This window comes from Aulonocara stuartgranti (assembly GCF_965226115.1).
Source record: "Aulonocara stuartgranti genome assembly, chromosome: 22".
NCBI lineage: Eukaryota > Metazoa > Chordata > Actinopteri > Cichliformes > Cichlidae > Aulonocara > Aulonocara stuartgranti.
In genome coordinates, this window is record NC_138957.1 from 19,698,573 (window position 1) to 19,724,363 (window position 25,791).

Genomic DNA, 25,791 nt, shown 5'->3' on the forward strand with positions numbered 1-25,791 from the left:
GATGATGATACAAATGGTACAGAAAAACTTGTGGATCTGTCTGCAATACAGATCCTTTACCACCTGATGTCCTGGTGTCTGCAGGCTGATGGAGAGGAAACCAGTTTCATTTTTATTTTGTCTCTATCGCCCTCTGCTGCCTAACACAGGTTTGCACAGTGCTCTGTAAGCCTGCAGGCATATAAGGCTGAATTCTGTAACAGGGCAACAGAGTCAGACTTAAGAATCATGATGATTTTATTAGAATTTCCTTGATAAACAAAAAAAACAAAAAAAAAAACCAAACACAGTACAGCATGCACACGTTCCTTTACAGATCTCTAAAATAAAACTTATCAGATGGACTATTTCATTGGAACATGGCATCATCGTCGAACAGCCTGGTTAAGATTTGTGTTCATTTTGTAACAACTTTTTTTACCCCCAAAACACACACTTTGAACACGTGTGAGACTGTGTGATTTGAAAAGGCTAAAATATTGGTAAAGGATGACAGTCCTATACTTAAAGTGCCTACATTCAATTCAGTGGTGTGTTTCTAGTGGATTCAGTAATTAGTCCTTCCTGTGAAGCAGCCAGAAGTCGCTCAAATACATTTTCATTCATGAACTGTGGGGAAAATGGCACTATGAACCCCCAAGAGGTGAAACAAAACATTATAAATCATAATCATTTAAGACAAATGAACAAAAATAAACAATAAATTGATCCAGTAAAAGTGCTATTTGTGATTTAGAAGGGTATAACACTGAGAAGTTTATAAACTATACAAGAACAGAAATAAAACTTTATTATATTGACAGAAACATAATAACATTAATAATAATAGTAATAATAATAATAAACAACTTTTTCCAATAAAGAAACTCTTGAGGCAGAAATCCTAAAACGTGGTAAAATTATACTTTGTTACAGATTTATATTAAATCAAATTTTGGAACAGTTAAGATATACAACATGTACACACGCACGAACCCAACACGTCTGTGCTTCTATTGCCAGCCTGAATGGTGAGAAACCAAACCTTATGCACAGTAGGTCCGTAACTACAAAAGGCATTCAGAGAAAGAAATTACATTTTGGCACCAGGCACAGAATTGATTATACATTTAATTAAATACTAAAACCCACCCAGAAAAATAACCAGGCTATTTTTAACCCCTCAACGTGCTGTATCAGCCACATGAGATCATAGCAAATATACATTTAAACTGGCTTTTAAAAAAAAAAAAAGAAAAAAAAAAAAAAGAAGAGATGTAACTTTTGGCATAAGTGTTGCTGGAAGAATCAGAGGGGCAGGGGACTGGCAGACATCTACCCCAGCAGACCTGACGGGAAGATCTACAGTGCATTTCTGTCAAAAGACAATCGTTTGTTCTTCCTGAGTGCTAGACGTAAACAGGAACTGGAAAACCTACTATGATTGGGCCTTTGAACTATTTACACGATACCACTGCACCTTTTGGCTTTCTGTGTCATTCGCTCCCACTCATCCTTACCCCGGTTCATGATGGTGACATCAGCAGCTCGATAACGTCACCCACATGCAGAAGCTCGGCTGCTCTCTGTGACCCACATTGCATCCCTCCTCTCAGCCAATCTGAGAGGAGGATGAAGTATCAGAAACTTTACTAGCTTTAGCTTGGAATGGACCGGCCACATGGTCACTTCTTACTTCTTTGCGAAACTCCACTTTATGTACACACATCACTGTGGGGGGGGGGGTTTTTTGTTTGTTTTGGAGTTTTTTGTTGGTTTTTTTGTTGTTGTTTTATTTGTTTGTTTTTTTTAATTGAATGACAAAGCTTAACTTAAAGTGCACCGACCAGTCCGATGTTCTACAACTCATTGATGGTTCGCTCCGAAGGCCTGAAGTTGACAGAGCTGGACGACGACATGTAGAACGACTGGGTTCTGCGATTGAGGCGGGCCCGCTTGGTGGCCACGCACAGGCTGCGCCTGCTGGAGGTGATGATCTCTGTGATGAACTTCTTGCAGTCCACACAGACCTCCATGGTGACCCAGTCCTCAGTGAGCTCCTTGGGCAGCTCTAGCTCATCCTGCGACCGCCCGTCTTTGCTGATGCTGTGCTTGGACAACCTAAACAGAGACAACTGAGTGAATATCTGTGCACACACAGGAAAGCAGTCGCAGCCACAACACGATGATGCTGCCGATTATTAAGTCACCTTCTGCGCAGACTGTGCCGGGTGTGCGCAGACCCAAACGGCTGCTTGTCTGGCTCAGCTGGGGCAGATGTGCCTGTGTCTTCTTTAACCACAGCACTGGGACCCAGAGAGTAGATAGGCAGTGTGGAATAGGGCTTAGACGGCAGCCGCATCTGAGGCAAAGAGATACAAAACAACTGAACTAAAAAGGCTCATGTAGGTCTTAAAGAATGAGTGTCAAATACTAAACTGATGTTTCAAGTAGCAGTTGACAGTCTCGTACCTTTTTCGAGCACTGGGAACACACAGGTCTGAAAAAAATAAAAAAAAAAAACTGATAAGCTGGAAATTCGTGAAAACCACTTCACTGATTTTGTACTGCACTCCTGTCAAACTGTCACTTAAAGCTTAAAACAGAAACTAATGCAGCAGAGCCAGAGAGACGAGCTCCTACAGTAGATAGTTTGGTTTCTTTAGTCTCGACTCAGACTTCTGCAGTGCAGAAAGCACTTTAAATAACGTACGCGTTTGAAGAAAAACAATGAAAAATGTAGAACTACTCATATGCATCCAGTAGATTTATCGACTAATGAAATACCAGCCAGGATGTGCTGGGCATGTGGCTGTTTGATATGAGGCCAATTGGGTATGTTTGGTACGTAAACAGGAAAACTATAAATTTGGGAATCAGTGTCAAATACAGACTTTGTTTAAATGTTGGAGTCTCCCTCTTTAAGTCGAGCTGTCCTTTTAACAGCGATTCAAATTACCTTTTGCAGAACTGGCAGGTGTAGGACCAGGTGAAGATGGAGAACCTTTTAATCCTGCAAGAAAAGCAAAGCTGGACAGGGGAGGACAAAAATTGAGGTGAGGAAGGTGCACTAGCGTTTCAAAATCAATGTGACAAATTATCAGTTTAAGAGAAAACCATAAGTTTACAGGTGGTTTTGTACCTTTCCTTTCTTGAGAGCGTTGTAGACTTCTTTGTATTGCTGAAACTTCTCCAGCTCGGCCTTGACGAGGACCTGCCTGATGTGCATCACCTCTTCCACCGTCAGAGCCAAACACTCCGCCGGATAACAGAACTCCTCCTGCGGGGGAAACATGCATCACATCATCAAACCATGCTCACAAACACACAGACAGTGATGTGTTTGACAAACCCAAACAAAAATGCCCCACTGCACACCACATCACCTAAACATGCAACGAGATGTGAGAATGGCAGTTTCACACCGCCGCTGTGAAAATAAATGCAGAACCTCCATGTGATGCAACACAACACCTCCCATGCTGGAACCACAACTCTAGGATTTCTTTACTTTAATCCAGATTTGCTTTATTCTCTGTCAAAAACACGTTTTGAGCTCCTGTTATTCACCAGATGTTTCCAAGGAAACAATCTGTAAGAGAATCCCCCATCATGGTGCCAGCTGAGCTCTCATCTGGAGTTTTACAAAAGAAGTCCACAGGGGGGAAAATGTCTCAGGGAGCACATCTACTGATCATCATCATTTACTGGGATTGAGTGCTTGTATAAGATCTGGCCTCATATATAATCTTCCCTGAGTTATTTTCAGTACGCCACAGATGTTGCATTCACTCAAGCAGTTACAACACAAGGTCCCATTCATCTAAAAAAACAAGCCGATTGAATTAGACGCCATTCAGGATGGTTCCCCCACACAGTGCTTGGAGGTGATACAATTTGATATTTTGCAGTAGTGGCGACATACCGAGCCCTGAGCACCACTGCCGGCATCCACCTGACCAGCAGACAGAGGGAACAGGATATTTAAACAGAAGCAAGACCTTATATTCCAACGAGCTAATCACACACAGTACGCTCAGTAAAATTTAATACAAGAACTGCATGAACCCATTAGGTGGTCTGTCATCAGCTTACAGCCAACGTTGTAACCAAGCATAAAATCTAATAAAAAGATATACAAAAAAAACTTCTGGATTACATCATCACATTCAAACATGCATGAGCACATAGGATTACTTAATTTTTAACAAATATATCTGGCTTGACATTTCATTTTTGATCTCAATGTACCCCTCAAAAGGAAGGCTGTTCACTGACATTGCAGCTTTCCTTTCAGTCCATTAAAATCCTTTCACACATCCGCTCCCCACCTGAACTTCACCCAATCAGGTGTCCTCACATAGACCTCGGTCTCTGCCAAATCCTAGTACAAAGCTTGTGTGCTGCCTCTTGCGCACACTATACGGCCAGCTCCCTCAACTAAACCACACAGAGTACAGCTAGCAATAAAAAACAGCTTTGAAGAAGCCGGATACAGTGATAGGCTTTAGGCTGCATCTTCCAACCTTGATAAGATAAGATAACCTTTATTAGTCCCACACGTGGGAAATTTGTTTTGTCACAGCAGGAAGTGGACAGTGCAAAAGTTATGAGGCAAAAATTAGAATACAATAAGAATAAATACAGTACACAGCTGTACAGAATAGAATAAAATAAAATACTATATACAGTAGAATAAAATAAAATAAATATACAATAAGATAAAAATAGAATACAAATACTATATACAACTGAGTAAAAATACAACGATGACAGAAAGGATTATTGCACTTAGTATTATGGCATTCCTGCCATAATACTTGGCATGGCATTCCTTTAAATCACTTTCTCCCTTGCGTGCATGCATGCATTCCTTAGTACTAATTGTTAGGATTAGTGGACATTGCAAATAAATAAATAAATCGATAAACAGGAAATTGACCTAGTTACCTTGCCACTGGGATCCGTCATTAGCTGTAGCATTTGAAAATAAGAAATAATTTAAAGTGAGTCTTTGGAAGAAGATGGCTAATCAGAGTAAACATGTAAATGAGATATAACAGGAGTACGAGAAAGGGAGGGGATGCAACAAAGACCTGACTGTTCTACATTAACTAAAGAGCTTCAGCTTCTTATATGAATGAAGTTTGAGAGGGTGTTTTAAACCAGGGAAAAGCTGCACAGGCAGAAATCCCTCCCACCAACTTCTGATGCACACTCAATCATTTTGTTCTGGAAACAGGTCTGAAATAAGACAAACTGCTTAACTCAGAAAGAGAAACGAGGGTTACCCGTAGCAGGAATCTGAGGGAGAAAGAGTTAACATCCTAGTATTAATGAACAGTAACTTTTTATTCCAACTTTTAAAAGTGACTCATCAAAGATGTCTTAGATTAATCTCGTCACTGTTTGTTGTTTCTACTGTCAACTGGACAGATTTTAATGGAAACAACAGAATCAGCAACATTTGTCACTAATTATGAAAGATTCTGGAAAGGATTAGGGATCAAAGATTTAAAATATGAAGTTCTCTCTGTGAAAGCCTTCTAATTCTTGACATGCATCACTACAGACTTAAAAGTTGAGTCTGGCTTAATTAGAAGATCTGGGTTTGGCAGTGGGGGGGGGGGGGGGAAGAAATACATAAATAGTGAGAATAAACCAACTTGACCTAAATCCTTTTCGTACAGCGCTGTCCTGTGCTTTCAATTAGATCCATCAACTTCACTAGAATCATAGGACCACGCTCAGAGTCAGAGAAAACCAGTGACCTCACTGCAAACCAATGGCCGGTCACAGGACAGGAGTAAATTCAACAGACGTATTGTACGTCTGGTGCTGTTAATCGATGTAACTGGTGGGTCATGAACTGCATTCAGAAATGCTTCCGAGTATCTGCTTTTATATTTACTTTTTTTTTTTTAATCATTTAGATGATAAAGATCTGTCATAAACAGAGTCCAATAGAAATAGCCTCCACAAGGTAACGTACCAAAGACTTTGAGCTCTGTCTGGATGGTGGTAAGAAAGGCCTGACGCTGGTAGGGGACTCCTTGTCGATAGAGTGCCGCCTCTGTGAAGATTGTCGCTTGTCTGGCTGTGGAGTGGCGGAGACAGGCAGGAACTTTGGAGCTGGAGACATGGGACACAAATATGCATGAAAAAGTCTGCCAGAGAGGGAACATTTAATTTGTGTAATACACTATGTTCAAAAGTTAATACCCTTCGTGGCTGCGACGGAGTCAGGAGACGTGTCTTCTATCAAAGACGTGGACATGCTGGAGCTGCTCCGTGTGGTTTCCTCCTGTCATCCAGAAAACGACATATTAGCAATTCATCGAAAATTCATAACTACCACAATCAAGTTTGTGTGCCTATTATTAACGTGTCATTAATAATTGTGAGAGCTTAGCTACTAAATCAGAACGTCACTTTAACCATATTATAGCAATGTTGTGGAATAAGATTCTTTTAGACATAATGATGCTCTGAGCTCAAGAAGCCATCACATACATATCTATTTTTTTAAAATATTTGTTTTATACTGCTTATTAGAAATTCTCCTTTTTAATTTTGTGCATGAAAAAGTTAAGATGGTTTGTTTTCTTTCTTTGCACCAAATAGGACTGTGTATAATTTTGTTGCTCTTTTGGCATAATAACCAAGATTCTGATGAAGTCACATGACACGCATGATCATTTGCAATCAATCATACGAGTCAGACATCTTACATCGGAATCTGAGCCGTCCAGTTCCGCCAGCGTGGGCGCTTTGAGCACCCTCTTTCTCTGGCTAAGCGCCTGCCCGCCGCCCTGATTTGGTCCTGCTGTGCTGCTGGACAGTGAATGGGTGCTGCAGGTCAACTTCCTCCGAGCATCAGGAGTGTCTGTGGGTCAAACACAGTCAATTAAAGCGGGAAGATACAGCGTCCAACATAATAAACAGAGACACTGTTACAGATGTCACATGTACACATGAACCACACATCACGAGTCAACTCCTTCAGTAGCTGGTATTAAAGACTTCTTTACAGTGTTATGACAGGACACCACAGAGGCAGAATTGAGGAAGATAAACCTCAGCCACATGCCAACGGTTCAGATTTTCTCATCAATTTCCCCTCACTCATTTTCACGACACTCCTGCTTTGTCACACAGACTCCAAAGTTGCCACGACACGCCGGTCCGTGTGTGCTTTACCTGAGCTGCGGAACAAGTCCTGAGGAGTGCTGATGCTTTTCCCTGCACCTGCAGATGAATTAAGGGAATATAACCTTCAGTCGAAGCTCACACAGACGTTAACAAACACCAGACTAGAACCACGGGGAGGACTCGACAGCGACAAGCATCTGTCAGAGCAGAGGGCTTGTACAATGAAGCAGCATTTGCGGGCTTAGCGAGGTAACTCGGGGGGGGGGGGGGTCTGAGAAGATCTGGAAGGCTGCCCTGTAGTTTTGAGCCTTTAACACCACCTGGGTTGCAGTTGGAAAAATAAACTTAAGACAGCCTTACCCAAGAGTAAATCTCAGAGACACATTAATCCAGTGGGTCTCAGAGTGTGGGCCATAAAGAATAAGGAGGTTGAGATTCACAATTTATATATATCCACATGTATGTGTCTATCTATCTATCACCCTTGCGAGAAGTATGCAGCTCTATGTAAATTAAACCACCTCTAGCTGGAATCAGAAAACCTGGGTTGACTTGGAGATGTGAAAACCTGCGACTGACAGCGCTTTGCGCAATCACAATTGTAGCCCGCTTCATAGTACAGACCCCGGGTGTGAATTAACAGGACGCTGTGCGATAGTGGTCTATATTAAAGCTTAAACACATTGTGCGTAAACTAGAAAGCACAGAGGGAGAGGCGTACGAAGGGAAGTGCGGGGGAGGAAGCAGGGAAAGACAATGAGTGCAGCCACAGTGCTAAAAGTTATTCTCGTACATAATTTGGATTGTGGTCACCTCGTGAACTGTAACGCTACATTCGAACAGTCATCTCCCATTCCCAACCATTTATCTAAGGGGTTAGGCTGCTGACAGCAGCGTTACATAATTCTTTCACTTTTCACATTGAGAGGGAGGATTAGGATGACCAGCACGGGAGGCAAGCTGTAGAGAGAGTGATGATTTGTAATCTCACTTTACTGGCTCTGGCCCAATTGCCATCTCATAACAGCTATACCACAGACAGCCTCTGTGACTAGCATCTCCCCTAAAATATATCCCCTCCCTCTCTGGAGTTTGTACGTTTATTGTGTCCACAGGCTGCCCCAAAAATCACCCCAGCAACAGAACATTACCAACACAGTTTCACGCATCCTAAGATTAAGGTGCACTGTGCTGACCCATCTTTCCTCTCACCTTCAGAAAGTGTCTTTATAATAAACAGCCAGTAAGTGACAGTAGTGTGTCATAAATGCACTTGTACAACACAAGCGTGAAGTATGTGGGGTGTGTTTAAATCAGGGAGAAGCAAGAATCTAAATCCTAAAAAATAGCCTAGAATAAAACACGGGCACAACAATAGGATAGAACATAACAGGTGACATGAACTTTACCTGATGAGTCAAAGCTGTGAGACATGCTAAGGGGTCGCATGACTGACAGATATGCCCATATTTGGGAGGAAAAAAAGGAAAGAAAGGAAGCAAAATAGAAAACAAAGAAAATGTTATGTTATAATGGACGATGATGTCAGAATCATCCCAGTTTAACACGTCCATGCGTTCACAACGGCTCCATAATCTCAGATTTTCATAAACAGTTTAACAGAATTGCCCCATATGTACGATTATGCAACAACTGAACATTAGTTTACTGAAGTCACTTACAAAGGGATCGGTCTATGAACTGCACAGAACACTGAATGGTAAAGACTGCTGCTTTTTTAGCTTTAATTGAAACCATGTTCAGTCCATGTATAACCATTATATACTAAAAGAGGATTACGACCTATGTACTGCTCACTTCAAAAGGCACTGCATTACATAATGAGTAATGTCACTTAAGGTCACACGCAGAGACCTGGGCATCTTTGGGCAACTGCAGTAACAGCTATACTAAAGACATGAAGGCTCACAGCTGCAGTCAGCATGATCCTTGTTTAAACACTGACACCTTTAATAAAGCGAGGAGATCGATGCAGGAAGCAGGCTGTTAGAGTACTCGTGATGGCTGCAGTTAAGAATGATTAATTCATGGATAATGTTTTATGTCCTGAGTGGATGGGTTAGGTTCACTGAAAGCTGTCATGCAGAAAGTTAAGAACAACGCTCCCCCAGAGAGATTTCTTCTAAAGATCAATACATTTGCATGTGAGTCAGAGCAGTGCGAGTTTGTGCTTATATGTCAGGCCATAAGTAGAATCATTTCTGAGCGTGGGTTTGTGTAATCGTCATCTCACCCAGGCGGTTTCTGCGGATCATGTCGGGTGAAACCGGCCTCAGCTTCCTTTCTGCTTTTATGTCCTCCAGCAGTCGCTCGTGAAGGCTCCGGGGACGCGGAGGGTGTGGTTTGAGTTTGCGAGCAGAGACCTGTCGTGACAATCAGGAGTGCGTACTTGATTACCAAGATTTTCCTCTCACACCTCTGCTCTGAAAGAGTGCGTGATGACGTCGTTCAGCTATTTTCTCAGTCAAAATTAATCATTTAGCTAAAAGCAATGATAGACTTGCATGTGTCAACATTCACACTCAGCCATCTGGCATCTGCAGCATCGTGTATGGCAGGGTACTGGTATCATAAGTGACAACTAAATATTGATGTCACGGACTTCAGTGTTTTCACAGCTGTGCTGAATATAGACGACAATTGTCACGTCACTGTCCAAGTTCAATTTTACTGTACTGAAAGTGGAGTACATGAGGTATACTTAAATACTATACCAATTACATACATGACACATGCTACAAAGGACCAAGCTTTTTTTTTTTTAAGTAAATTTAGGATTCAATAATTAAACTGATGTCATTAAAATGTCAAATCTAGTGTATAACAGAAGATTTGTTTGCTTTTTTTTTTTTTATAAATGCAATATTATATGTCTGCTTTATTTTGCTTCTATATCTGTCATTTTATTTATTTACTTGTTTATTTTGCTCACAAAAGTTTTTTTTCCCTAAACAAAGCTATATATCCATTAAAAAAAAAAAATTACTTTATCACGGATGCAGCTTAAACGAGCTATAATTTAAAGTGTGTTTTGAGCATACTACAATTGGTACTATTGTACTATTGGTTGACTGGCTAATGGCTAAAGCCCATTAAGGGTTCACTAGAGAACTAAGATCAAATCCAACTTAAGAGACAGGCAGTGGGCGCCCTGGCAACCAGGACCACTAAAATGGGAAAACTGCAGAAAAATGAGCTTTATGGCTTTGCAACCAATTTTCCCTAGCGACCGTGAACAACCACTCACCAACTGCTTTCCTGTTGACCAGTGGTTGCCTGGTTACTGACTGGTTTCAAGTTTTGTGTGACCGAGAGCTAATCAAGCAACAAATAAACAGGACATATTTTTAGATTAATGCCAAAATTTGTTTGAGATAATACATTTAAAAGTGTGTATATATATATTTATCAAATACAATATTATTGTGTGTAATTGCAAATTAATAAATTCATGTATTTTTATTGATTTTGAGCCTCCATACTAATTACTGACACCGTGTTCTGCACGACTCACAGGGTTGAGAGGAGGTCGTGACCTGATGAACTCCAGAATGACCTCATGTGCGCTCTTCTTTAACCGTGGAGGAATGTCCCCATTCACCTGGGAGAAGACATTAAAAGTAACATGAAGACGTGATAAAAAAAAAAAAAAATGGAAGGTCACGCTACAGAACAAAACCATCGCTTGTCTTTGAACTACACAGAGGACGAAAACAAAAAAACTCCAAACACCCTCACCATGACTTTCCGCAGCTTGTAACGTTTTGAACGGATGTCGTCCATCAACATCTCGTAGGGTGTGAGCTGGTACTCTATGGGTAGTGGGTTGTACTGGCGCTCCTGGACCTTCTTCAACTTTACACCGTGTCTTAGATCTCTCATCACCTGTACCCAGAACCGTGCCTGATTGGAATACAAGCGGCACGGTTAGTGATGCACTTATGCATTTGCAATGCCTTTCACTGGTCTGGCCCACTCAAGATCAAAGTAGACTGCATGTGGCTCATGATGTACAATGAGTTTGACATTCCTGCCTTAAAGTGATAATTGATGTACCAAGTAGATCTTCTTACCCAGTCTGCATTTTGCAGCTCATTGAGGTCTTTAACAGGTTCTTCCTGAGTCTCCCCTTCCATCTTCCGAAGGTTCTAGGCAAGATAGCAAAATGGGATAACATGGAATGTTAGCAAGGAAAAAATGAGACAGAAAATGAGCAAAGTGATGGCAGTGAACTTGTGCCCAACTCTCTCCCAGACAAATATTAGGTTAAGGTCCTAGGCATATTGCCCATAATGTCATGGCAGCCTGTTTAATTAAACAAATGTGGATTCACATGACCAAGTGGATCCTTCTCATCTTGAAATCGAATTTATGCCAGAGGGGAAAACAAAAAAAAAAAAAAAGGTCAATGAACAACTAATGACTGCCATTAATATGTGACTGCTGAATCTGTTATGCAGAACTGTTCTGGGTGACCTACTTCAGTTGTGATACTGCTCAAGATCAACCTCATTCCTGACATGTCCAATACTTTCAATCTTTTTTCTGTGCTGGTTAATCTCAATTTTAAAATGACAAATTACCATAACACCAGGGTTTTAGATCAAAGAAAGAAGTCCCTAAGGGGGAAAAATAAATAAATTTAAAAAAAAAAAAAAAAATTGTTATGTAATATTTTAACTTCCGACTCCCACTGTTCCGACCTCTGTCTTTCAGTGAAAGTGATGAGAAAGTTGCATATGCATCTCCCACCTTCACTTCCCTGGGGTCATTCCTGTTTTGAACGATGATAACAGAGTCAGTGACGCCGTTTTCAATACATTTACATTGGTTTCTAGTCTGGCTGGCTCCCAAGAGAAGAATGCTGTTCACAATCTTGTTAGAGAAAAGTCCGAAACGGTGAGAGAAACTAAGAAAAACTGATCATTTCCTAATTTGGAAGCATGTGTGATGTGTGAGGTACAGTGTATGGTTGCTTATTAGCAATCATCCAGAGGCCTTTAAGGCTACAGCCAGTCCCCTATACAGCAGTGGTCTGATGCAATCCTGTGAGCTCTTTAAATTGCTGTAATAAAGTTAAACTTGATTCTATAACCACACCGTCTTACATAAGACTGTTTGCATGAATCATGCCTGCTACAGAAGCTAGTGTTTACAGTACATATTGTACAGCAAACCTACCATTTCTGGCTTTGCTACATGGTCTCCTTAAACTTATTTCTCTCTTAAGATCCCACCACAGCCTTTCAATCTGGTCTGTGCCACTGCAGCATCTTGACTCTTTTTCAGCCATTTTATTTTTTTTTTTTAGATTTGCTGATTTTCTTGGGATCACTGTCCAGTTTCAGCAAAGCTTTAGCTGCCAGGCAGATGGCCTCACATTTGACTCCAGAATACTTTGGTACACAGAGGAGTTCATGGTCAACTCAATCTCTGCAAAGTGCCCAGGTGGCTGCAAAACAAGCCCAAACTGTCACCCTTCCACTTCAGTGCTTTATCGTTGGTATTAGTCGTTTGCGCTCATATGCTGTTTTATATTTATAAAGCTGCATCTAAACAAAACACAAGACTTTTTGAACAACATACTTTCGGACAGATGAGACAAAGTGGGTAAGTTTGTCTACATTTGGAGAAAAGCTGTGCAGACATGATCTTTTTAGAGCGCAGAGGCTTTCTGTGACAACCCTTCCAAACAGGCCATACTTGTTAAGTCTTTTTCTAATTGCACTGCACTAAGGTTTAAGGTTGAACATACCACCTGAGGCCTGTAAACTGAGACATAGCTCTTGGGTCTTTTGCATTTTTTCTGAGCAATGCACTCTGAACTTGGAGTGAATTTGTTGAGACATCCACTCCTGGGAAGATCATGCCATTGTATTAACACTCATACCAGAAACTGGCAAAACCTCTTCCCCCCCCCCCCCCCCTTTTCTTTTTTTTTTAATATATAGGGCTGCTAAGACTTGCTGATGATCAGTTAATCAAAAGCATTTGATTAGCAGCACCTGCCTCCTGCTACTTAACCTCTTAATATGGAAGCAGTAAGGGCATATTTAGTTATTCAACTGAGAATCGTTTTTCCCCTCATGACTGTAAAAAATAATTTATATTGCTCTAAATAAAATAAATAAAATTTAAAAAAAAAGGAAAAACAGCACAAGTGGGTATTCCACCCTAATAACTCTCAGCTACTCCAGTAAAAACATCCCGCTTACACAACCGTTCCTGTTAGGTTGAGCACAGCTACTTGAGAGAGGATGCCAGAACATGCCCATTCAGAATTAAGTTATGCCAAGCACTCGAGCTCATGGCTGGCCTAACAAGAGGGTCATCCAGGGACACCCACCGTCTCAGTCAATCTGTACTATAATCACTTCGTGGACTGTTGTTTCTGCTTCTGGGCACCACTCTGGGATTTTCTTTCCCCAGCAATAAGTCCGTTGGCCGAATAGATCCCTATTCCAGCAGTTTAAGCAAACATATGTACCAAACCAGAGTGGTAAAACCGTTAGAAAAGAGTTTGGTCCTTTCTCACAGTCTGTTCTGTCCATCAGTTTTTCTTAGCACTCATGTTTATAATATGAGAAATTTGTGACGTGCCCTCTTAGTTCTTGAGTGACTTACATAAAAGTTCACCCAACTTTGGAAATGTAGCGATAACATTTAAAATAGGTAAGTGCAGAAGACTGTCGCACTCATCTGCACTTCAATTAGCAATAACGTCATAATGTCACACATCAAAAGTTCATACCTCCTTGGCACTCCTGATCTTCTCCAAGAAAGTGCGCAGTTCTCTGCTCTCGGCGTACAGAGCCCGGCACACAGCCTGGTAATGGTTGGGGGCATCTGATGGACTGGGTAGGTGGGAAGAACATAGCTGTAGAGGCAAAGAATGCAATGTATTACATATACTGGTGCTTATGGAATAAACAATCAATAAAGCTGCTTTATATCTGTGTGTGGATTGAAGCACACATTTGTCAGTACTCCAAATTACACACAAACCTTTATGTACATTTGTAAATCGTCTTTATGCTTGTGGATCATACACTTTGTACACTTTTGTAACCCTATTGAGACTAATTTAACTCCAATCTGGACCAAAGTGGGCATTTTAATTCTCAGTCATGCCTCATGCGTGGCTAAAGGCTCGTGTGATGTTGGGGAACTTGACAAAAATAACACTAAACCTGCTTGTCCAGCTGGAACAACACTGCTTGACAATCACTGGTTGCGCACCATTTAAAGCTCCGACCTGCGTGGTATCCGAGTCCAATTGTTGTGACAATAAGAGTTACCTGAAGGAGTTATGCATGCGCTGTCAAATAATCTCCAAAAAAAACAATACCGAACCAGATGGATGGCATATTTTCAAGGGCTTGGCAAGCTGAAAAAATGTCTGACTCTGCAAACAGACGCCTTCTTGTCACGATGGGAAAATAACAGGTGATATGACACCTGAGAAGTGAGAGTTAAAACATTCTTAAAATATCACAGCAGCTGTCGTTTCCATTGTTTCTACTGATAACAATTCTCTGTGGAAACATGCAAAAAAAGTGTTTATATGGAAAAACCAAGTGAAACTGCAAAATAACAGCACGACTTCTGGAAATCAAGTGTGCAAACATAAGAATATGGAGTTAAATTTGATGTTAAACTCAGGGCTTCATTTGATGAGCCATAATTGGCATAAATGTGGCTGGATCCAAACCCCTAACTCACTTTCAGTAGAACAATACCAGCTCATGTAGCCTCCGTTCACTCCATTGTACAAGAGCAATGAGCAAACCCATTCGGCACTTTAACATTTAAATATTCCTGTCTAAGTAGGATGCCAGCTAGCAGGTCCTGTCATACTGTACCAGCTTCACGTTTCGCTGGAACCCCATTCCCTTAATACCAGTGTGTTTACAGGGCTATAATTACCTGTCTTATTCAGAAGCTACTTGGGGAATTTACAGTGTGACAGCTTCTATCAGGGGAAAACGTTTGTGCTGGGGTGATTACATGCGGCTGCACTGCTTTCTTAATAAGCCAGCTGTAAAAATGTGGCAAGCACACAAACTATACGGCAGTTTATTCCACACAAAACAGAAAGCCACACATTTCATATGCCTGCGATAGCTTTGCTTTATTTCAATTTGCTCTGCCATTTCAATCCATTATGGACCAAGTGATCAGACTGATGAAGCTCTACAGCAGGAACACTGTAGTTAATTATTAGAGTTAATAGAAGCAGCACGTGTTGAGAACAGATTTATGTACTCAAGGAATCTGGCAGACAAACTAAGCTCTCATTGCAAACCGATTACATGTGTATCTTAATAAAATTAAACCCTACCATGATGATGTCTCGATAGCTCCGGATGCTACTGATTGTACTGCTGGAGCCATCAGACACGAGGTCCCCTTCCTCCTCCTCTTCGCATTCATCCTCTTCTTCTGTGGCCTCGTAGCCCTCGTCGGGACAGGGGTCACTCTCCGTTTCCTCCGTGTTGGTCATCATGTCGATGAGGCGCTCCAGCGGCGGGCTGAGCTCGCGCTCTTCGTTTTCTTTGAGGCCATAGTCTAGAGCTTTGTAGATCATGACACCCAGTGAGTCAATAACCTAAAAAGAAGAGGTTGTAGGTTATTATTTTGTACAGGCCACCAAGTTGATTTTACATTTTGTAGCTTTAGGCACTCAGGGGCTTGAACAACAGATAAATTCTGAAACAAACAGTTGTACTTGCAAGTGTTGACTTTAATTATTGTGAGGATCACTTCTAAAGGTGCACACACTGACAACTTTCATCATCTCCTAAACTGGAACACCAAAAAGAATATCAGTCTTTAGCACATAGGTTTGCTTACTTTTTCTAGCACGCAATGTGAGTGATTACTCATTGTGTTAAAGGCATGAACAGTACAACGTTTATGCATTCGATAAGTCGAATTGTGTTTTGAATAGTTATGATGAAAAGGATTTCCACACATGAATGCTTCATAATGTCACGCGAGTCTCAGTCGGACATGTTTCCTGACAATAGAAAATGTTCTGCAGAGCATCAAGGAGGCAACAACCATGACTTCTGCTCACTGTGCGAATTCTCTGGATAAACACCTCCTTTATTCTTACATGGCTCAATCGGATGTTACGCCGCCGTGAGTGAATAGCAGCTCATGCGTCTCACAATCATCACAATTCACATGTAATGTGTGAACTACAGAAAGAAAAGGATACGTTTTCTTGTCACTAGTTAGCGGGATTGTGCACACTAATAATTAAAATCCACTGAGACCAACAACAATGACCTTGACTGTGACTATGATCACAATTTGGGTGATCATTGCAAGTTTGGTTAAATTCTGACCAATACTGCAGAAGCAGGAGCGAACTATGGCCAGACAACTTCAGCTTGATGAAATCAGACCACGTTTAATGAGTAATCACGTCGGTCACTCCACAAACTTCCTTTATACTGTATTCAATGTCATATGTCCTCAGTATCGTATTTGCAGAAAGCAAATGCAGTAATACTCTGCTGTAAGTCTTCACTGTATTGGTTCAAATCGGTGGCTCTTCTTAGCTCGAGGGGTAAAAACATTTCTTTCCCATCTGCTGAAATCTGTTTACTCCAAGTTAACTATGCCAACATTATGTTCTTTCCAGCTGACAGACGACATTCAGCTTTTTGTCTCCTCCTGCTCCGCTATAATTAAAAGCACACCAGCACATCCTCATGGAACAAGCCTCATTTCATAGTACCCTTGCCTTACTCAGATAAACAACCGTATCTACAACAAACCTCAGTTCACCTGAACGGAGGACAGTTCACGTCTTCAAAGTGAATGAGTAAAAAGGCCAGTGTATCCGACTGAAACTTAATAATTACCATAATCCAGGAGATGATTTCATTTCATCACTGCCTTCTCTCATTAATTAGTAGGACATGACCTTCATTTTTTTTTTTCTTTCCTGATGTTTCAAACAACTATCAGATCACACAAAACTGCTAGTTTTACATCAGCGCACTTAGTTCACTGATCTAACCCTCGGTCTGAGGTCAACAAGTGTCGGAAGTATTGGCCAGTCGACCTGAAACAACCTTGGAAACGTCAGATATCGTTATGACCGGGCCAAATGATTTCAATCAGAGCGCGGTGGGAGTGAAGACATTTAGCAAAGTACCCACAAAAATTAAAATACTATTCCGCACGTGGACATCCTTTGATACTCAAAGGCTAAGGATACAGAGCACTTCACCTGAAGTTTCAGCAGCAAACACAAAAATTGACTTCAGTAAATTTTGCCATAACTTCTGTGTTTATTTTGTTTGCCACTTGTCACCAGAGCCATTAAATAAATGCTCTGTCATTACTGCACTGCATATTCTATTTCCAGATGTGTATTGTTGAAAGAGGGAGGCGTCCCAAACAAAACAGACCGTTGCTGTGAGTGAAGCTAGTTCTGATGGGCATGGCTGGATATGCGCTGGTTTGGTGCCAAAAACAGCACTGCACTCGTCTTTGGAGTCTGGGAGTGTACTACATGGAAGAGAAGGGTGTGGAGTGCACACGTTTAGGTATGTTAAGGTCAACAAGGCGAAAAGAAACTCATTTAATCAGACTGACTACTAAAATAACTGACACAAACCACGCAGTTCTAGAGTGTGGGATTTTACTTGGATACTGTACGATCCATTTTCACAGTTGTGACAATGTATTTGATGTCCTGGTACATCAAGGTGCAGCACATTGTAGCTTAAATGTTGTTGTTTTTTGTGTTGTTTGTTTTGTTTGTATAGTCCAAAAGCCAAAACGGGTCTGGTAACATATCTGAGGAATCACAGGGTCAGACAAAAAATTCTGAACCCATGATCATGGTGAAAGAGAGTTCTGAATGGGCATCAGTTTCAGTTAATTCAACGCATTGGGATTTTAAAAACTGTATATAATTAATTTCCAATTTTATTAAACAAAAACTAACCTCTGCCCAACAATGCCTGGCCCAGCCATCTTATCTTCACAGCCAGCTATGCGTGCCGTTGCAGCACCCAGAGGAGCAGCAGCATGGCTCTGACCTGCTTTTATTAGCGACAGCCAGGTAACGACCGTGTTTGCACTAGCTTCGTCCACGTTTGTCAGCATTATGAAGTTGAGATACGATTACAGCCGGACGAACATAAGCAGTAACAGCCCACTTATAAAAAGCAAGCTATTCTGCTTTAAAATCACCTGAGCTCTGTTGGACCCCATGTGTGACAACAGAAAGAACCATGTGATCATAATGTCATGAGCATTAGTCCTCAACATATCTTTGTGGAGTCACAACACATCACTGTAAATTTTATCGATTTTTCATCATTTTCATTACTTAAGTGTATGATATTTTGGAACATTATGAAATTGAATAAGATCACCGACTCTTTATGAAAATATTTTCATAGATATAAATAAATCGGTAAGTACGCAAGCAAGGAAAGCGTCTGCTACTGTGTGCAACTCAATATTTTCTTATTATTTTATAATGGCTTTTTCTGACGTGAGCACCTGCTCTTCAAAGTCTGTGCACAGATATGCATATTGGATTATAACCAATAATACAATTTGTTTGCCTATTAAACATCAAAAGATTTAAAAAATGCCCCCCAGAAAGGAAGAAGAAAAAAAAAAAAAAAAAAGCAGGAATAGATTCTCTCAATTTCCAAAAATCAACCCACCTATTCTCACTGGGAAAAGATTGCTTTCATAGTGTTACATCGTTATCATTCCTCAATCATCTCTGTGTGCAGTTGATAATCCTGTTCCCAGGCTAAAACAAATATCCTATTCCTTAGTGTCTTATTATGCAACCTTTTAATCCATCTGTAGTACAACATGCACTGTAGTGGGCAGGGAAACTAGGAAATTCAGGAGTGACCGTCTGCACATGGGGATCTCATTCACAGGCAAAAAGGATCATCAGCTTTATACTGCACCACGTATACATAAGAAACCTCGTGTTTTCATGTCCAGGCTAAGCAGTCTCACTATACTACATGTCCAGTTAAGGACATTTTCTGTAGTGGTGGGTCAAGAGTACGTTTAGCCAACAGTTACTGTTTGAATCAAATTTTCTAATCAAACACAAAATTAGTTTCAGTGATTGTCCAGTGGTTCAACAGCAACTAGCACAGTAAGGATCACTGTTTAATACAATAATTAAGCACCAAGTACAATATTCCCGATAATTTGGATGAATTTTGCCACATATGGTCCATAGGGTTAGGTGAACAGGATTTATCTCGCCTCTCACCCTATGACGGCTCACAGACTCCGACTGGAGTTAAGGTTACCAGACCCCAACTGGTAACCTTAACTCAAAGGGAGCTGAAGGATGGAAGAATCAGTGTTTAGTGGGAACGGGCCACAGGTCAACCAACACAGCAGCTAAATAATTCTGTTCAGCGACATATGGAGAAAGTTCCTTTGAGTTCAAGTCAGAAGGAATGGGGAAGAGGCATCTTAAGTATCAAAAGCCAGACTTATTGAAAAGAAAACAGGAGAGGAAATAAGGAAAATATAGATTGTGGTGAGTAACTGAAAACAGTCACATCTGAAGACTTGTGATTCAGAGGATTGAGGCAGTGAGGTGGAGGAAGAGGAAGCATGTGGGTAAACAGCTGTGAAAGGCAGCCAGGAAAACCACTGCTGGGGTTTAAGCTACGGGATAAGTGTGGTAGCAAACTATTAGGTGAATAAGGCTCCAAGTAAATTCCCCAGGCAGCCACAGCAGGTAACACGGGATATGACCAGTGTTTAAAAATGCCTAGTAGGAAATGCAGCAGGATGAGTCATCTGGGTGCCAAAGAAAAAGAAAATCGTAACACAGAATGAATTCAGCTTGAGCTCCGTGACAGGCTTTCTCAGAAAGTTTACAAGCATCCTCAAGATTGTGAATCACCAATCCACTCAAAATAGAGTGCACTTTCCCTCAACCTCCACAAAGAAAGATAATAACCAGCTGCATTACATCACTGCAAGGGGAAAGTTTTTAACAATGAGGGATTTTACATAGAGAATCTACTTCCCTGTGCCAGAGGCATTATCTTAAGAATCTGTGACAAAATACAAAAAGAATTCCTCATTCATGAATAACCTTTGTCCACCTCACAGATTTCATGTTCACTCTTGAACCAAAAAGGCAGATCACAATTCACAATAATTGGAACATATATTTTTAGTGTATGAAACTATTTAAAAAAAAAAAAAAAAAAAAAGTTAGATTTAGATGCAGCTTTCCTTTTCCCTTCCAAAGAAGCAGATCAGCAAATTTGGGAGTATTTCCACAGTTAATTAGTTAAAACAGGTCTGTACTAGGTGCACACTCAGACAGTAGTTGTCTGACAATAAAATAAAGAACTCATAAGTAAGCACATTTTTTTGTCTCAACAGCTAGGGAGGAGTGTGTGCGTGCATGTATTTGCTTGGAAAAGTCATTAATCTGTCATACAACTAACCTTGGTTGTCTGATGGTTAAATAAACCACAGAGCAAATATAAATATAAGCATTTTTGGTGAGGTTTTGTCATTTTTACTTACTCAAATTCACCAAAATTAGCCTGGAAAATACACAGCCTAATGTTAGGCAAGCAAATACAGACTTTTTGTTTAACTTTATGTGGACCAATAGAGTTTATGCATATAATGAGCCTCCAAAGGACTATTTTAAGCCAGGAAACACCATGACTATGTAACCAGCTTTGCCATATTTTCATTGAACCAGCTAAGCAGACTAGGTTTAGGATGTTAAAGAAGGAGTTTTAAACAAAGGGTGAGAAAATGTGCTCCAGCAGTCTACAGCGTGAGGAAAAACAGTGTTTTACCAACATTAAAGCACAGAAACCTATTCTGCAAAGTGCAGTTCAATGTGGGTTTTTGAGCGAAACAGAACTCTTCCTACTACAGTATGTTTTATGTGTAGCCAATTCAAATTTTCACTATTTTAAATAGATCGCAAAAAACTCAACTGTTTACATTCTCTTGTATAGTTGTAGTTCTTGTAGTTGTATAAGCTGAAAAGCAGTACAAGGAGCAACCAAGATGGAGGGAAAACCATCGGTGAGTCAGCGCTTACGCAGATGTGCAAAGAATGAGTCGTTTGTGCTGAAGAGCAGCACATCCTCACACGAGCAAAGCAGAAAGAAGTCAGGCTCCTGTGCTGCTGAGACCTCTACCCAATTTATGCAGAATTTACAACTAGTCTGATCATTAAACATAGTACTAGTCAAATAATCCTCAAGGTAAGGTTCAAGGTACAGGTGAGTAAACTCAAAGTTTCACTAGTGATTAAGAGGGTGCTGAGCTTGCTGAGCTTAAAAACATTTCAACTATAGCAAAAGCTCAAGTCTAATATTGTCGTCATCATTTCCACATCACACAAGAGGAAATGTCCAAGTCACAGAGGCCAATTTGAGGTTTTTGGTTCATCTTTAAACTGAAAATGTAGATTTTATCATGGCTAATTTCAGCACCAGGCTCTGATGCACGTGAACTACATGATCTTTTTGACACAGCCATAAGTTCGGATCTATGAAACGTGTTAGGTGATACTTGTAGAAGCATGTGCGAGAACAGCTTTCTGTGGACAGAACTGCCTGTACGAAGCCTCTGTGACCTCCAACATTTCTTTTTATAAGAAAATTAAAGCATATCAATAAACTGCATATCTGGCCCTTGATGTGGCCATTAATGAAATGAAATTTGCTTATTGAGGTTTTTGCAGACACGTAACCACATAATGTTAACTTGTCCACCATCTCGGACAAATGACAATCACGATGACAATGTAAGATCGGGCAAATAAAGTCCCATCTGGCAACCACTGGGCTTGAGGAGAGAAATTAGGATTTCCTGACCAGTTGAAAGCAGTTGCATGATTTTTAATGACCAGTCACGCAGTCCTATGAAGGTCAGTTCATGACCATCTGTCAGCCACCTGTCGTGAGGGAAGAACGTGCATTACTGATTTGGAGAAAAGAAAAATCCCTCCTTGTGATTGCTTAGGTCACTACTATAGTCAGTAATGCAGTTGGAATTTGCATGAAAGTGATGGACGTGTCTACAAACACTGTCCAGCTACTCTCCAAGCTGTAGTGGAACCGGAAATGGAGACAGTTTCCCTTTTGCAGACTACACCAACTACCCGAACAGATTCCTGGAGCAGAGGTAACACAATCGCACAGCCCTGGGTATCACTGCGGCCTGTAGATTTCACAAAGACATCAGATAAGCCGCCTTCAGTATTTGCTGCAGCAGTAGAGTGAAGCCACCGCAACACAGACAGTTACATAACCAAAGTTAAACCGTGAGGTCTTCCACTGCAGGAGCGGATGCTCAGCCTCCTCCGGTCTGAAGCATCACCTTCCCACTTCAGAGTGGGACAGAAGACGGAGCTTCTTTACGTCTTCAGGTCAAACTCAGCTGAGTTTGCATTCATCAGTGAAGTCAACTGGAAAACGCTGAGCCCTGAGAACAGTCAGCTCTGATGTTACATATGATCATTTCCACTTCAATAGGAAACTGGCATAAAAGCAGACACTGAAAATGCAGGATAACATTTTTGAAAGAAAAAAGGCACATACAGATAAAAACTACACATGAGCTGAGACTGAATACATCACACAAAGAATCAGCTTTTAATCAAACAGCTTCAAGCCAATGGCAGTGTGTGGATTTAAAAAAAAAAAAAAAAAAAAACATGCTCTGAAAAGCACAAACCTACAGAGTTTAAAGGCTGCAGTGAAATACACTAATCACCAGCTGGAAAAGTCCTCCCACTGAGTTTGACCTAAATGCTGTCAGAATCCCTAAAGTAGCTCTAAACACCACAAATCTGACAGACAGCTTCTATGGCACAGCAGAAAAACAGCTCCTCTTGTTCCAAAAACCACAAAGAGCTAAAGATCTGATAACTTTATAGACTTGACAGACCAAGTAGGAGAAAAATATTAATCTCTCAAGCCTGGCTGGACCACATAAAAAAAGAAACAATAAAAATAAATACTGAGCAAGAGCTTCTTCAGTGTTAGATATAAATAGAAAACCTTGACCAGAATAGCACTAAATGCTAAACAGATCCCTGCGGTTTAGTTTCTGTGTGAATTTTCTTGTACAGGCAGAAATGTAACCTCAGGGACTGTAATGCCAGCCGCTTTAAAAGAAAAGCAGTCAGCATCCCCCCAAAAAAATCAATTGATCAATTTGAATAAAAGCAGGGTGCAACATAATGGGCGATTGTGGCTCAAGAGTTGGGAGTTCGCCTTGTAATCGGAAGGTTGCCGGTTCGAGCCCCGGCTCGGACAGTCTCGGTTGTGTCCTTGGGCAAGACACTTCACCCGTTGCCTACTGGTGGTGGTCAGAGGGCCCGGTGGCGCCAGTGTCCGGCAGCCTCGCCTCTGTCAGTGCGCCCCAGGGTGGCTGTGGCTACAATGTAGCTTGCCATCACCTGTGTGTGAATGGGTGGATGACTGGATATGTAAAGCGCTTTGGGGTCCTTAGGGACTAGTAAAGTGCTATATAAATACAGGCCATAATGAGGTCACTGGTACATGTTGGGCATACAGGGATCCAACTGAGACTCACCCCGGGGGACTGCGACTGAATTCAAAAGCTGCGTCTACAAACAAGCATGCAGAAAACAGATCAGAACAATCCTCGGCCGTGCCTGAGATCTACATAAAGAAAACCCTGTTTCTTCCACAAATGTGCACTCTTTCATCAAAGCTGACACAACTGAAGGGCAGTCTCTGCAGGGACAAGGCTTATAACCTCCAGTGACATACATAAGGGTGAAGGGAGAAACATCCAGCCCCTGCGCTTACAGAACCCTCATAGCAGCACCTGCTTAACCCACTACAGAGCGGAAGTCACAACTGCACGATGCTGAAATGCAAATATATGCAATTTCTACCCAATCTGAGAAGCTTAATCTACAAAACACAACATGATGGTCCCCACATGGACTTTAAACTGATCTTTAAGGGTATAATGTTTTAAGCAGTAGAAAAACAGACCTAAAGACAGGTTGCATTAACTCCAATTTTCTGAGAATCCCTAAAGCTAAACCTCAGCCCACTACAATCTATATTAATTCCAAGGGTTTACTTCAAACATTATACTGGAAAATAGGGCTGCCACGATTTGTCGACTAGTCACGATTACGTCGACTATCAAAATCGTCGACGACTGATTTAATAGTCGACGCGTCGTTTGAAGCTTTGTAAGATCGCAAAAGACGCAGGAATAATAGCAGGATTTAAGAGTGTAATAACGGACTGAAACAGAAGATGGCAGCACAGCATGTACAAGGATGCCAGCTGCCGTTAAACCCCGAAGAAGAAGAAGAAGCAGCTGTGTCCCAGAATTCATAGCGCGGCCCAGCTTAGTTTCCAACAATGGCGGTAGCTAGTTAGTTTTAATATTACTCTTATTATTCTTTCTGGGTCACAAAATAAACGTTTAACATATTTTCAGGCGAGAATGTAGCTGTGTAAACCTCAAATATCGGCTCAGTTTATCAGGACACCACATATTTTCAAAAGCGCTCCGACGTTTTCGGAGACGTCTGTTACCCACTAGCTCGATAGCTAGCCGGGGGCTAGGTCACTAGCGCCGTGAGAACACCGGACTCCCGGCAAATTGTTTTCAAACCCACCGCCGTCTTTCGCGACTCAGGTTAAATATATATGAGTCACTTAGATAAATTAAAAATGTTGTTGTTTGGCTTTTTTTTTTTTTTTTTTTGTATTTTATTTGTTCCTGAGTAAATCGGTTTGGCTGAGATTAAAGTTATAGTTTTTACACAGCTGAATAAACGTCAAACAGACAGCTGATTATCAGAAGTGTGAGATGCTGGAGAATATACTCCGGTGTCCTGTTATATTTTAGATAGCAAGGAGTTTATTAAACTTTACCGAAACAATCTGCAAATTTCATTAAAATTGAATAAACTATCATCTTGTCTTTATTTTTAGTTAGCACCTTAAAAGCTTAAAGCTGTAAGCTAATGATAGTTATATAAGAGCAGATGCTGCTGGTGCAATAAGCTGTAGTTTTACGTCCAGTGGATGATGATCTGATTAGTCGACTAATCGCATAAATAATCGGTGACTAGTCGACTATCAAAATAATCGTTTGTGGCAGCCCTACTGGAAAACTAATCATTTTGGCCCCAAAGTGCAGATCTGGCAACCTCTGGACCTTGTAATAGGATACTAGCAGTAATCTCACCTTAATCTTCAGATGAGGACAAACTAGGTTAAGCTTGTCCTGTAGGCTACAACAGAAGGTGCACAGTACAACTCAAACATTTTTTCCTAAAAGATGACCGAGCACTAGAAGAGAAAGCCAAATATGCCACCGTTTTTAATGTCAGGAAAAGATTATTTTTTTTCTCTAGCATTACTGATTACCCATTACACCCATTTTTACTGGTTGTAAAGCAGGTGTTAACAAGCTAGTGATTTGCTCCAAAAACTAGAAGCAGAGGTAAGAGAGAGGGGTAGTGGCTGACTCACTTCCACAAGCGACTAAGACACAACAAAAACATGTAAAGTCAAGAATTAGGAGCACAGGAATTGGGCCATAAACACCTTTGCACCTTTTGTGTGCAAGGGA

The 25,791-nt window shown here is 41.0% G+C and overlaps 1 protein-coding gene across 9 annotated transcripts in view; it reads right to left on the bottom strand.

The window, feature by feature from the left end:
- Positions 1 to 219: 219 nt before the first annotated feature.
- Positions 220 to 25,791, bottom strand: part of spire1a (spire-type actin nucleation factor 1a) — a 33,049-nt gene continuing 7,477 nt past the window's right edge. The window contains exons 3-20 of one of the 9 annotated variants that reach the window (XM_082520574.1): positions 15,494 to 15,760; positions 13,904 to 14,029; positions 11,226 to 11,300; positions 10,891 to 11,055; positions 10,667 to 10,753; positions 9,386 to 9,515; positions 8,541 to 8,582; positions 7,180 to 7,227; positions 6,711 to 6,865; positions 6,202 to 6,283; positions 5,972 to 6,111; positions 4,930 to 4,953; positions 3,905 to 3,934; positions 3,122 to 3,259; positions 2,939 to 3,009; positions 2,452 to 2,479; positions 2,190 to 2,341; positions 220 to 2,100 (exon numbers count right to left, since the gene is read on the bottom strand). In XM_082520574.1, coding sequence (XP_082376700.1) covers positions 1,839 to 2,100; positions 2,190 to 2,341; positions 2,452 to 2,479; positions 2,939 to 3,009; positions 3,122 to 3,259; positions 3,905 to 3,934; positions 4,930 to 4,953; positions 5,972 to 6,111; positions 6,202 to 6,283; positions 6,711 to 6,865; positions 7,180 to 7,227; positions 8,541 to 8,582; positions 9,386 to 9,515; positions 10,667 to 10,753; positions 10,891 to 11,055; positions 11,226 to 11,300; positions 13,904 to 14,029; positions 15,494 to 15,760 — 2,022 coding nt within the window. In that variant the 3' untranslated portion in view covers positions 220 to 1,838. The remainder of the gene's footprint in view (positions 2,101 to 2,189; positions 2,342 to 2,451; positions 2,480 to 2,938; positions 3,010 to 3,121; positions 3,260 to 3,904; positions 3,935 to 4,929; positions 4,954 to 5,971; positions 6,112 to 6,201; positions 6,284 to 6,710; positions 6,866 to 7,179; positions 7,228 to 8,540; positions 8,583 to 9,385; positions 9,516 to 10,666; positions 10,754 to 10,890; positions 11,056 to 11,225; positions 11,301 to 13,903; positions 14,030 to 15,493; positions 15,761 to 25,791) is intronic. The other 8 variants (XM_082520577.1, XM_082520575.1, XM_082520576.1 and 5 more) reach the window with 8 other exon arrangements.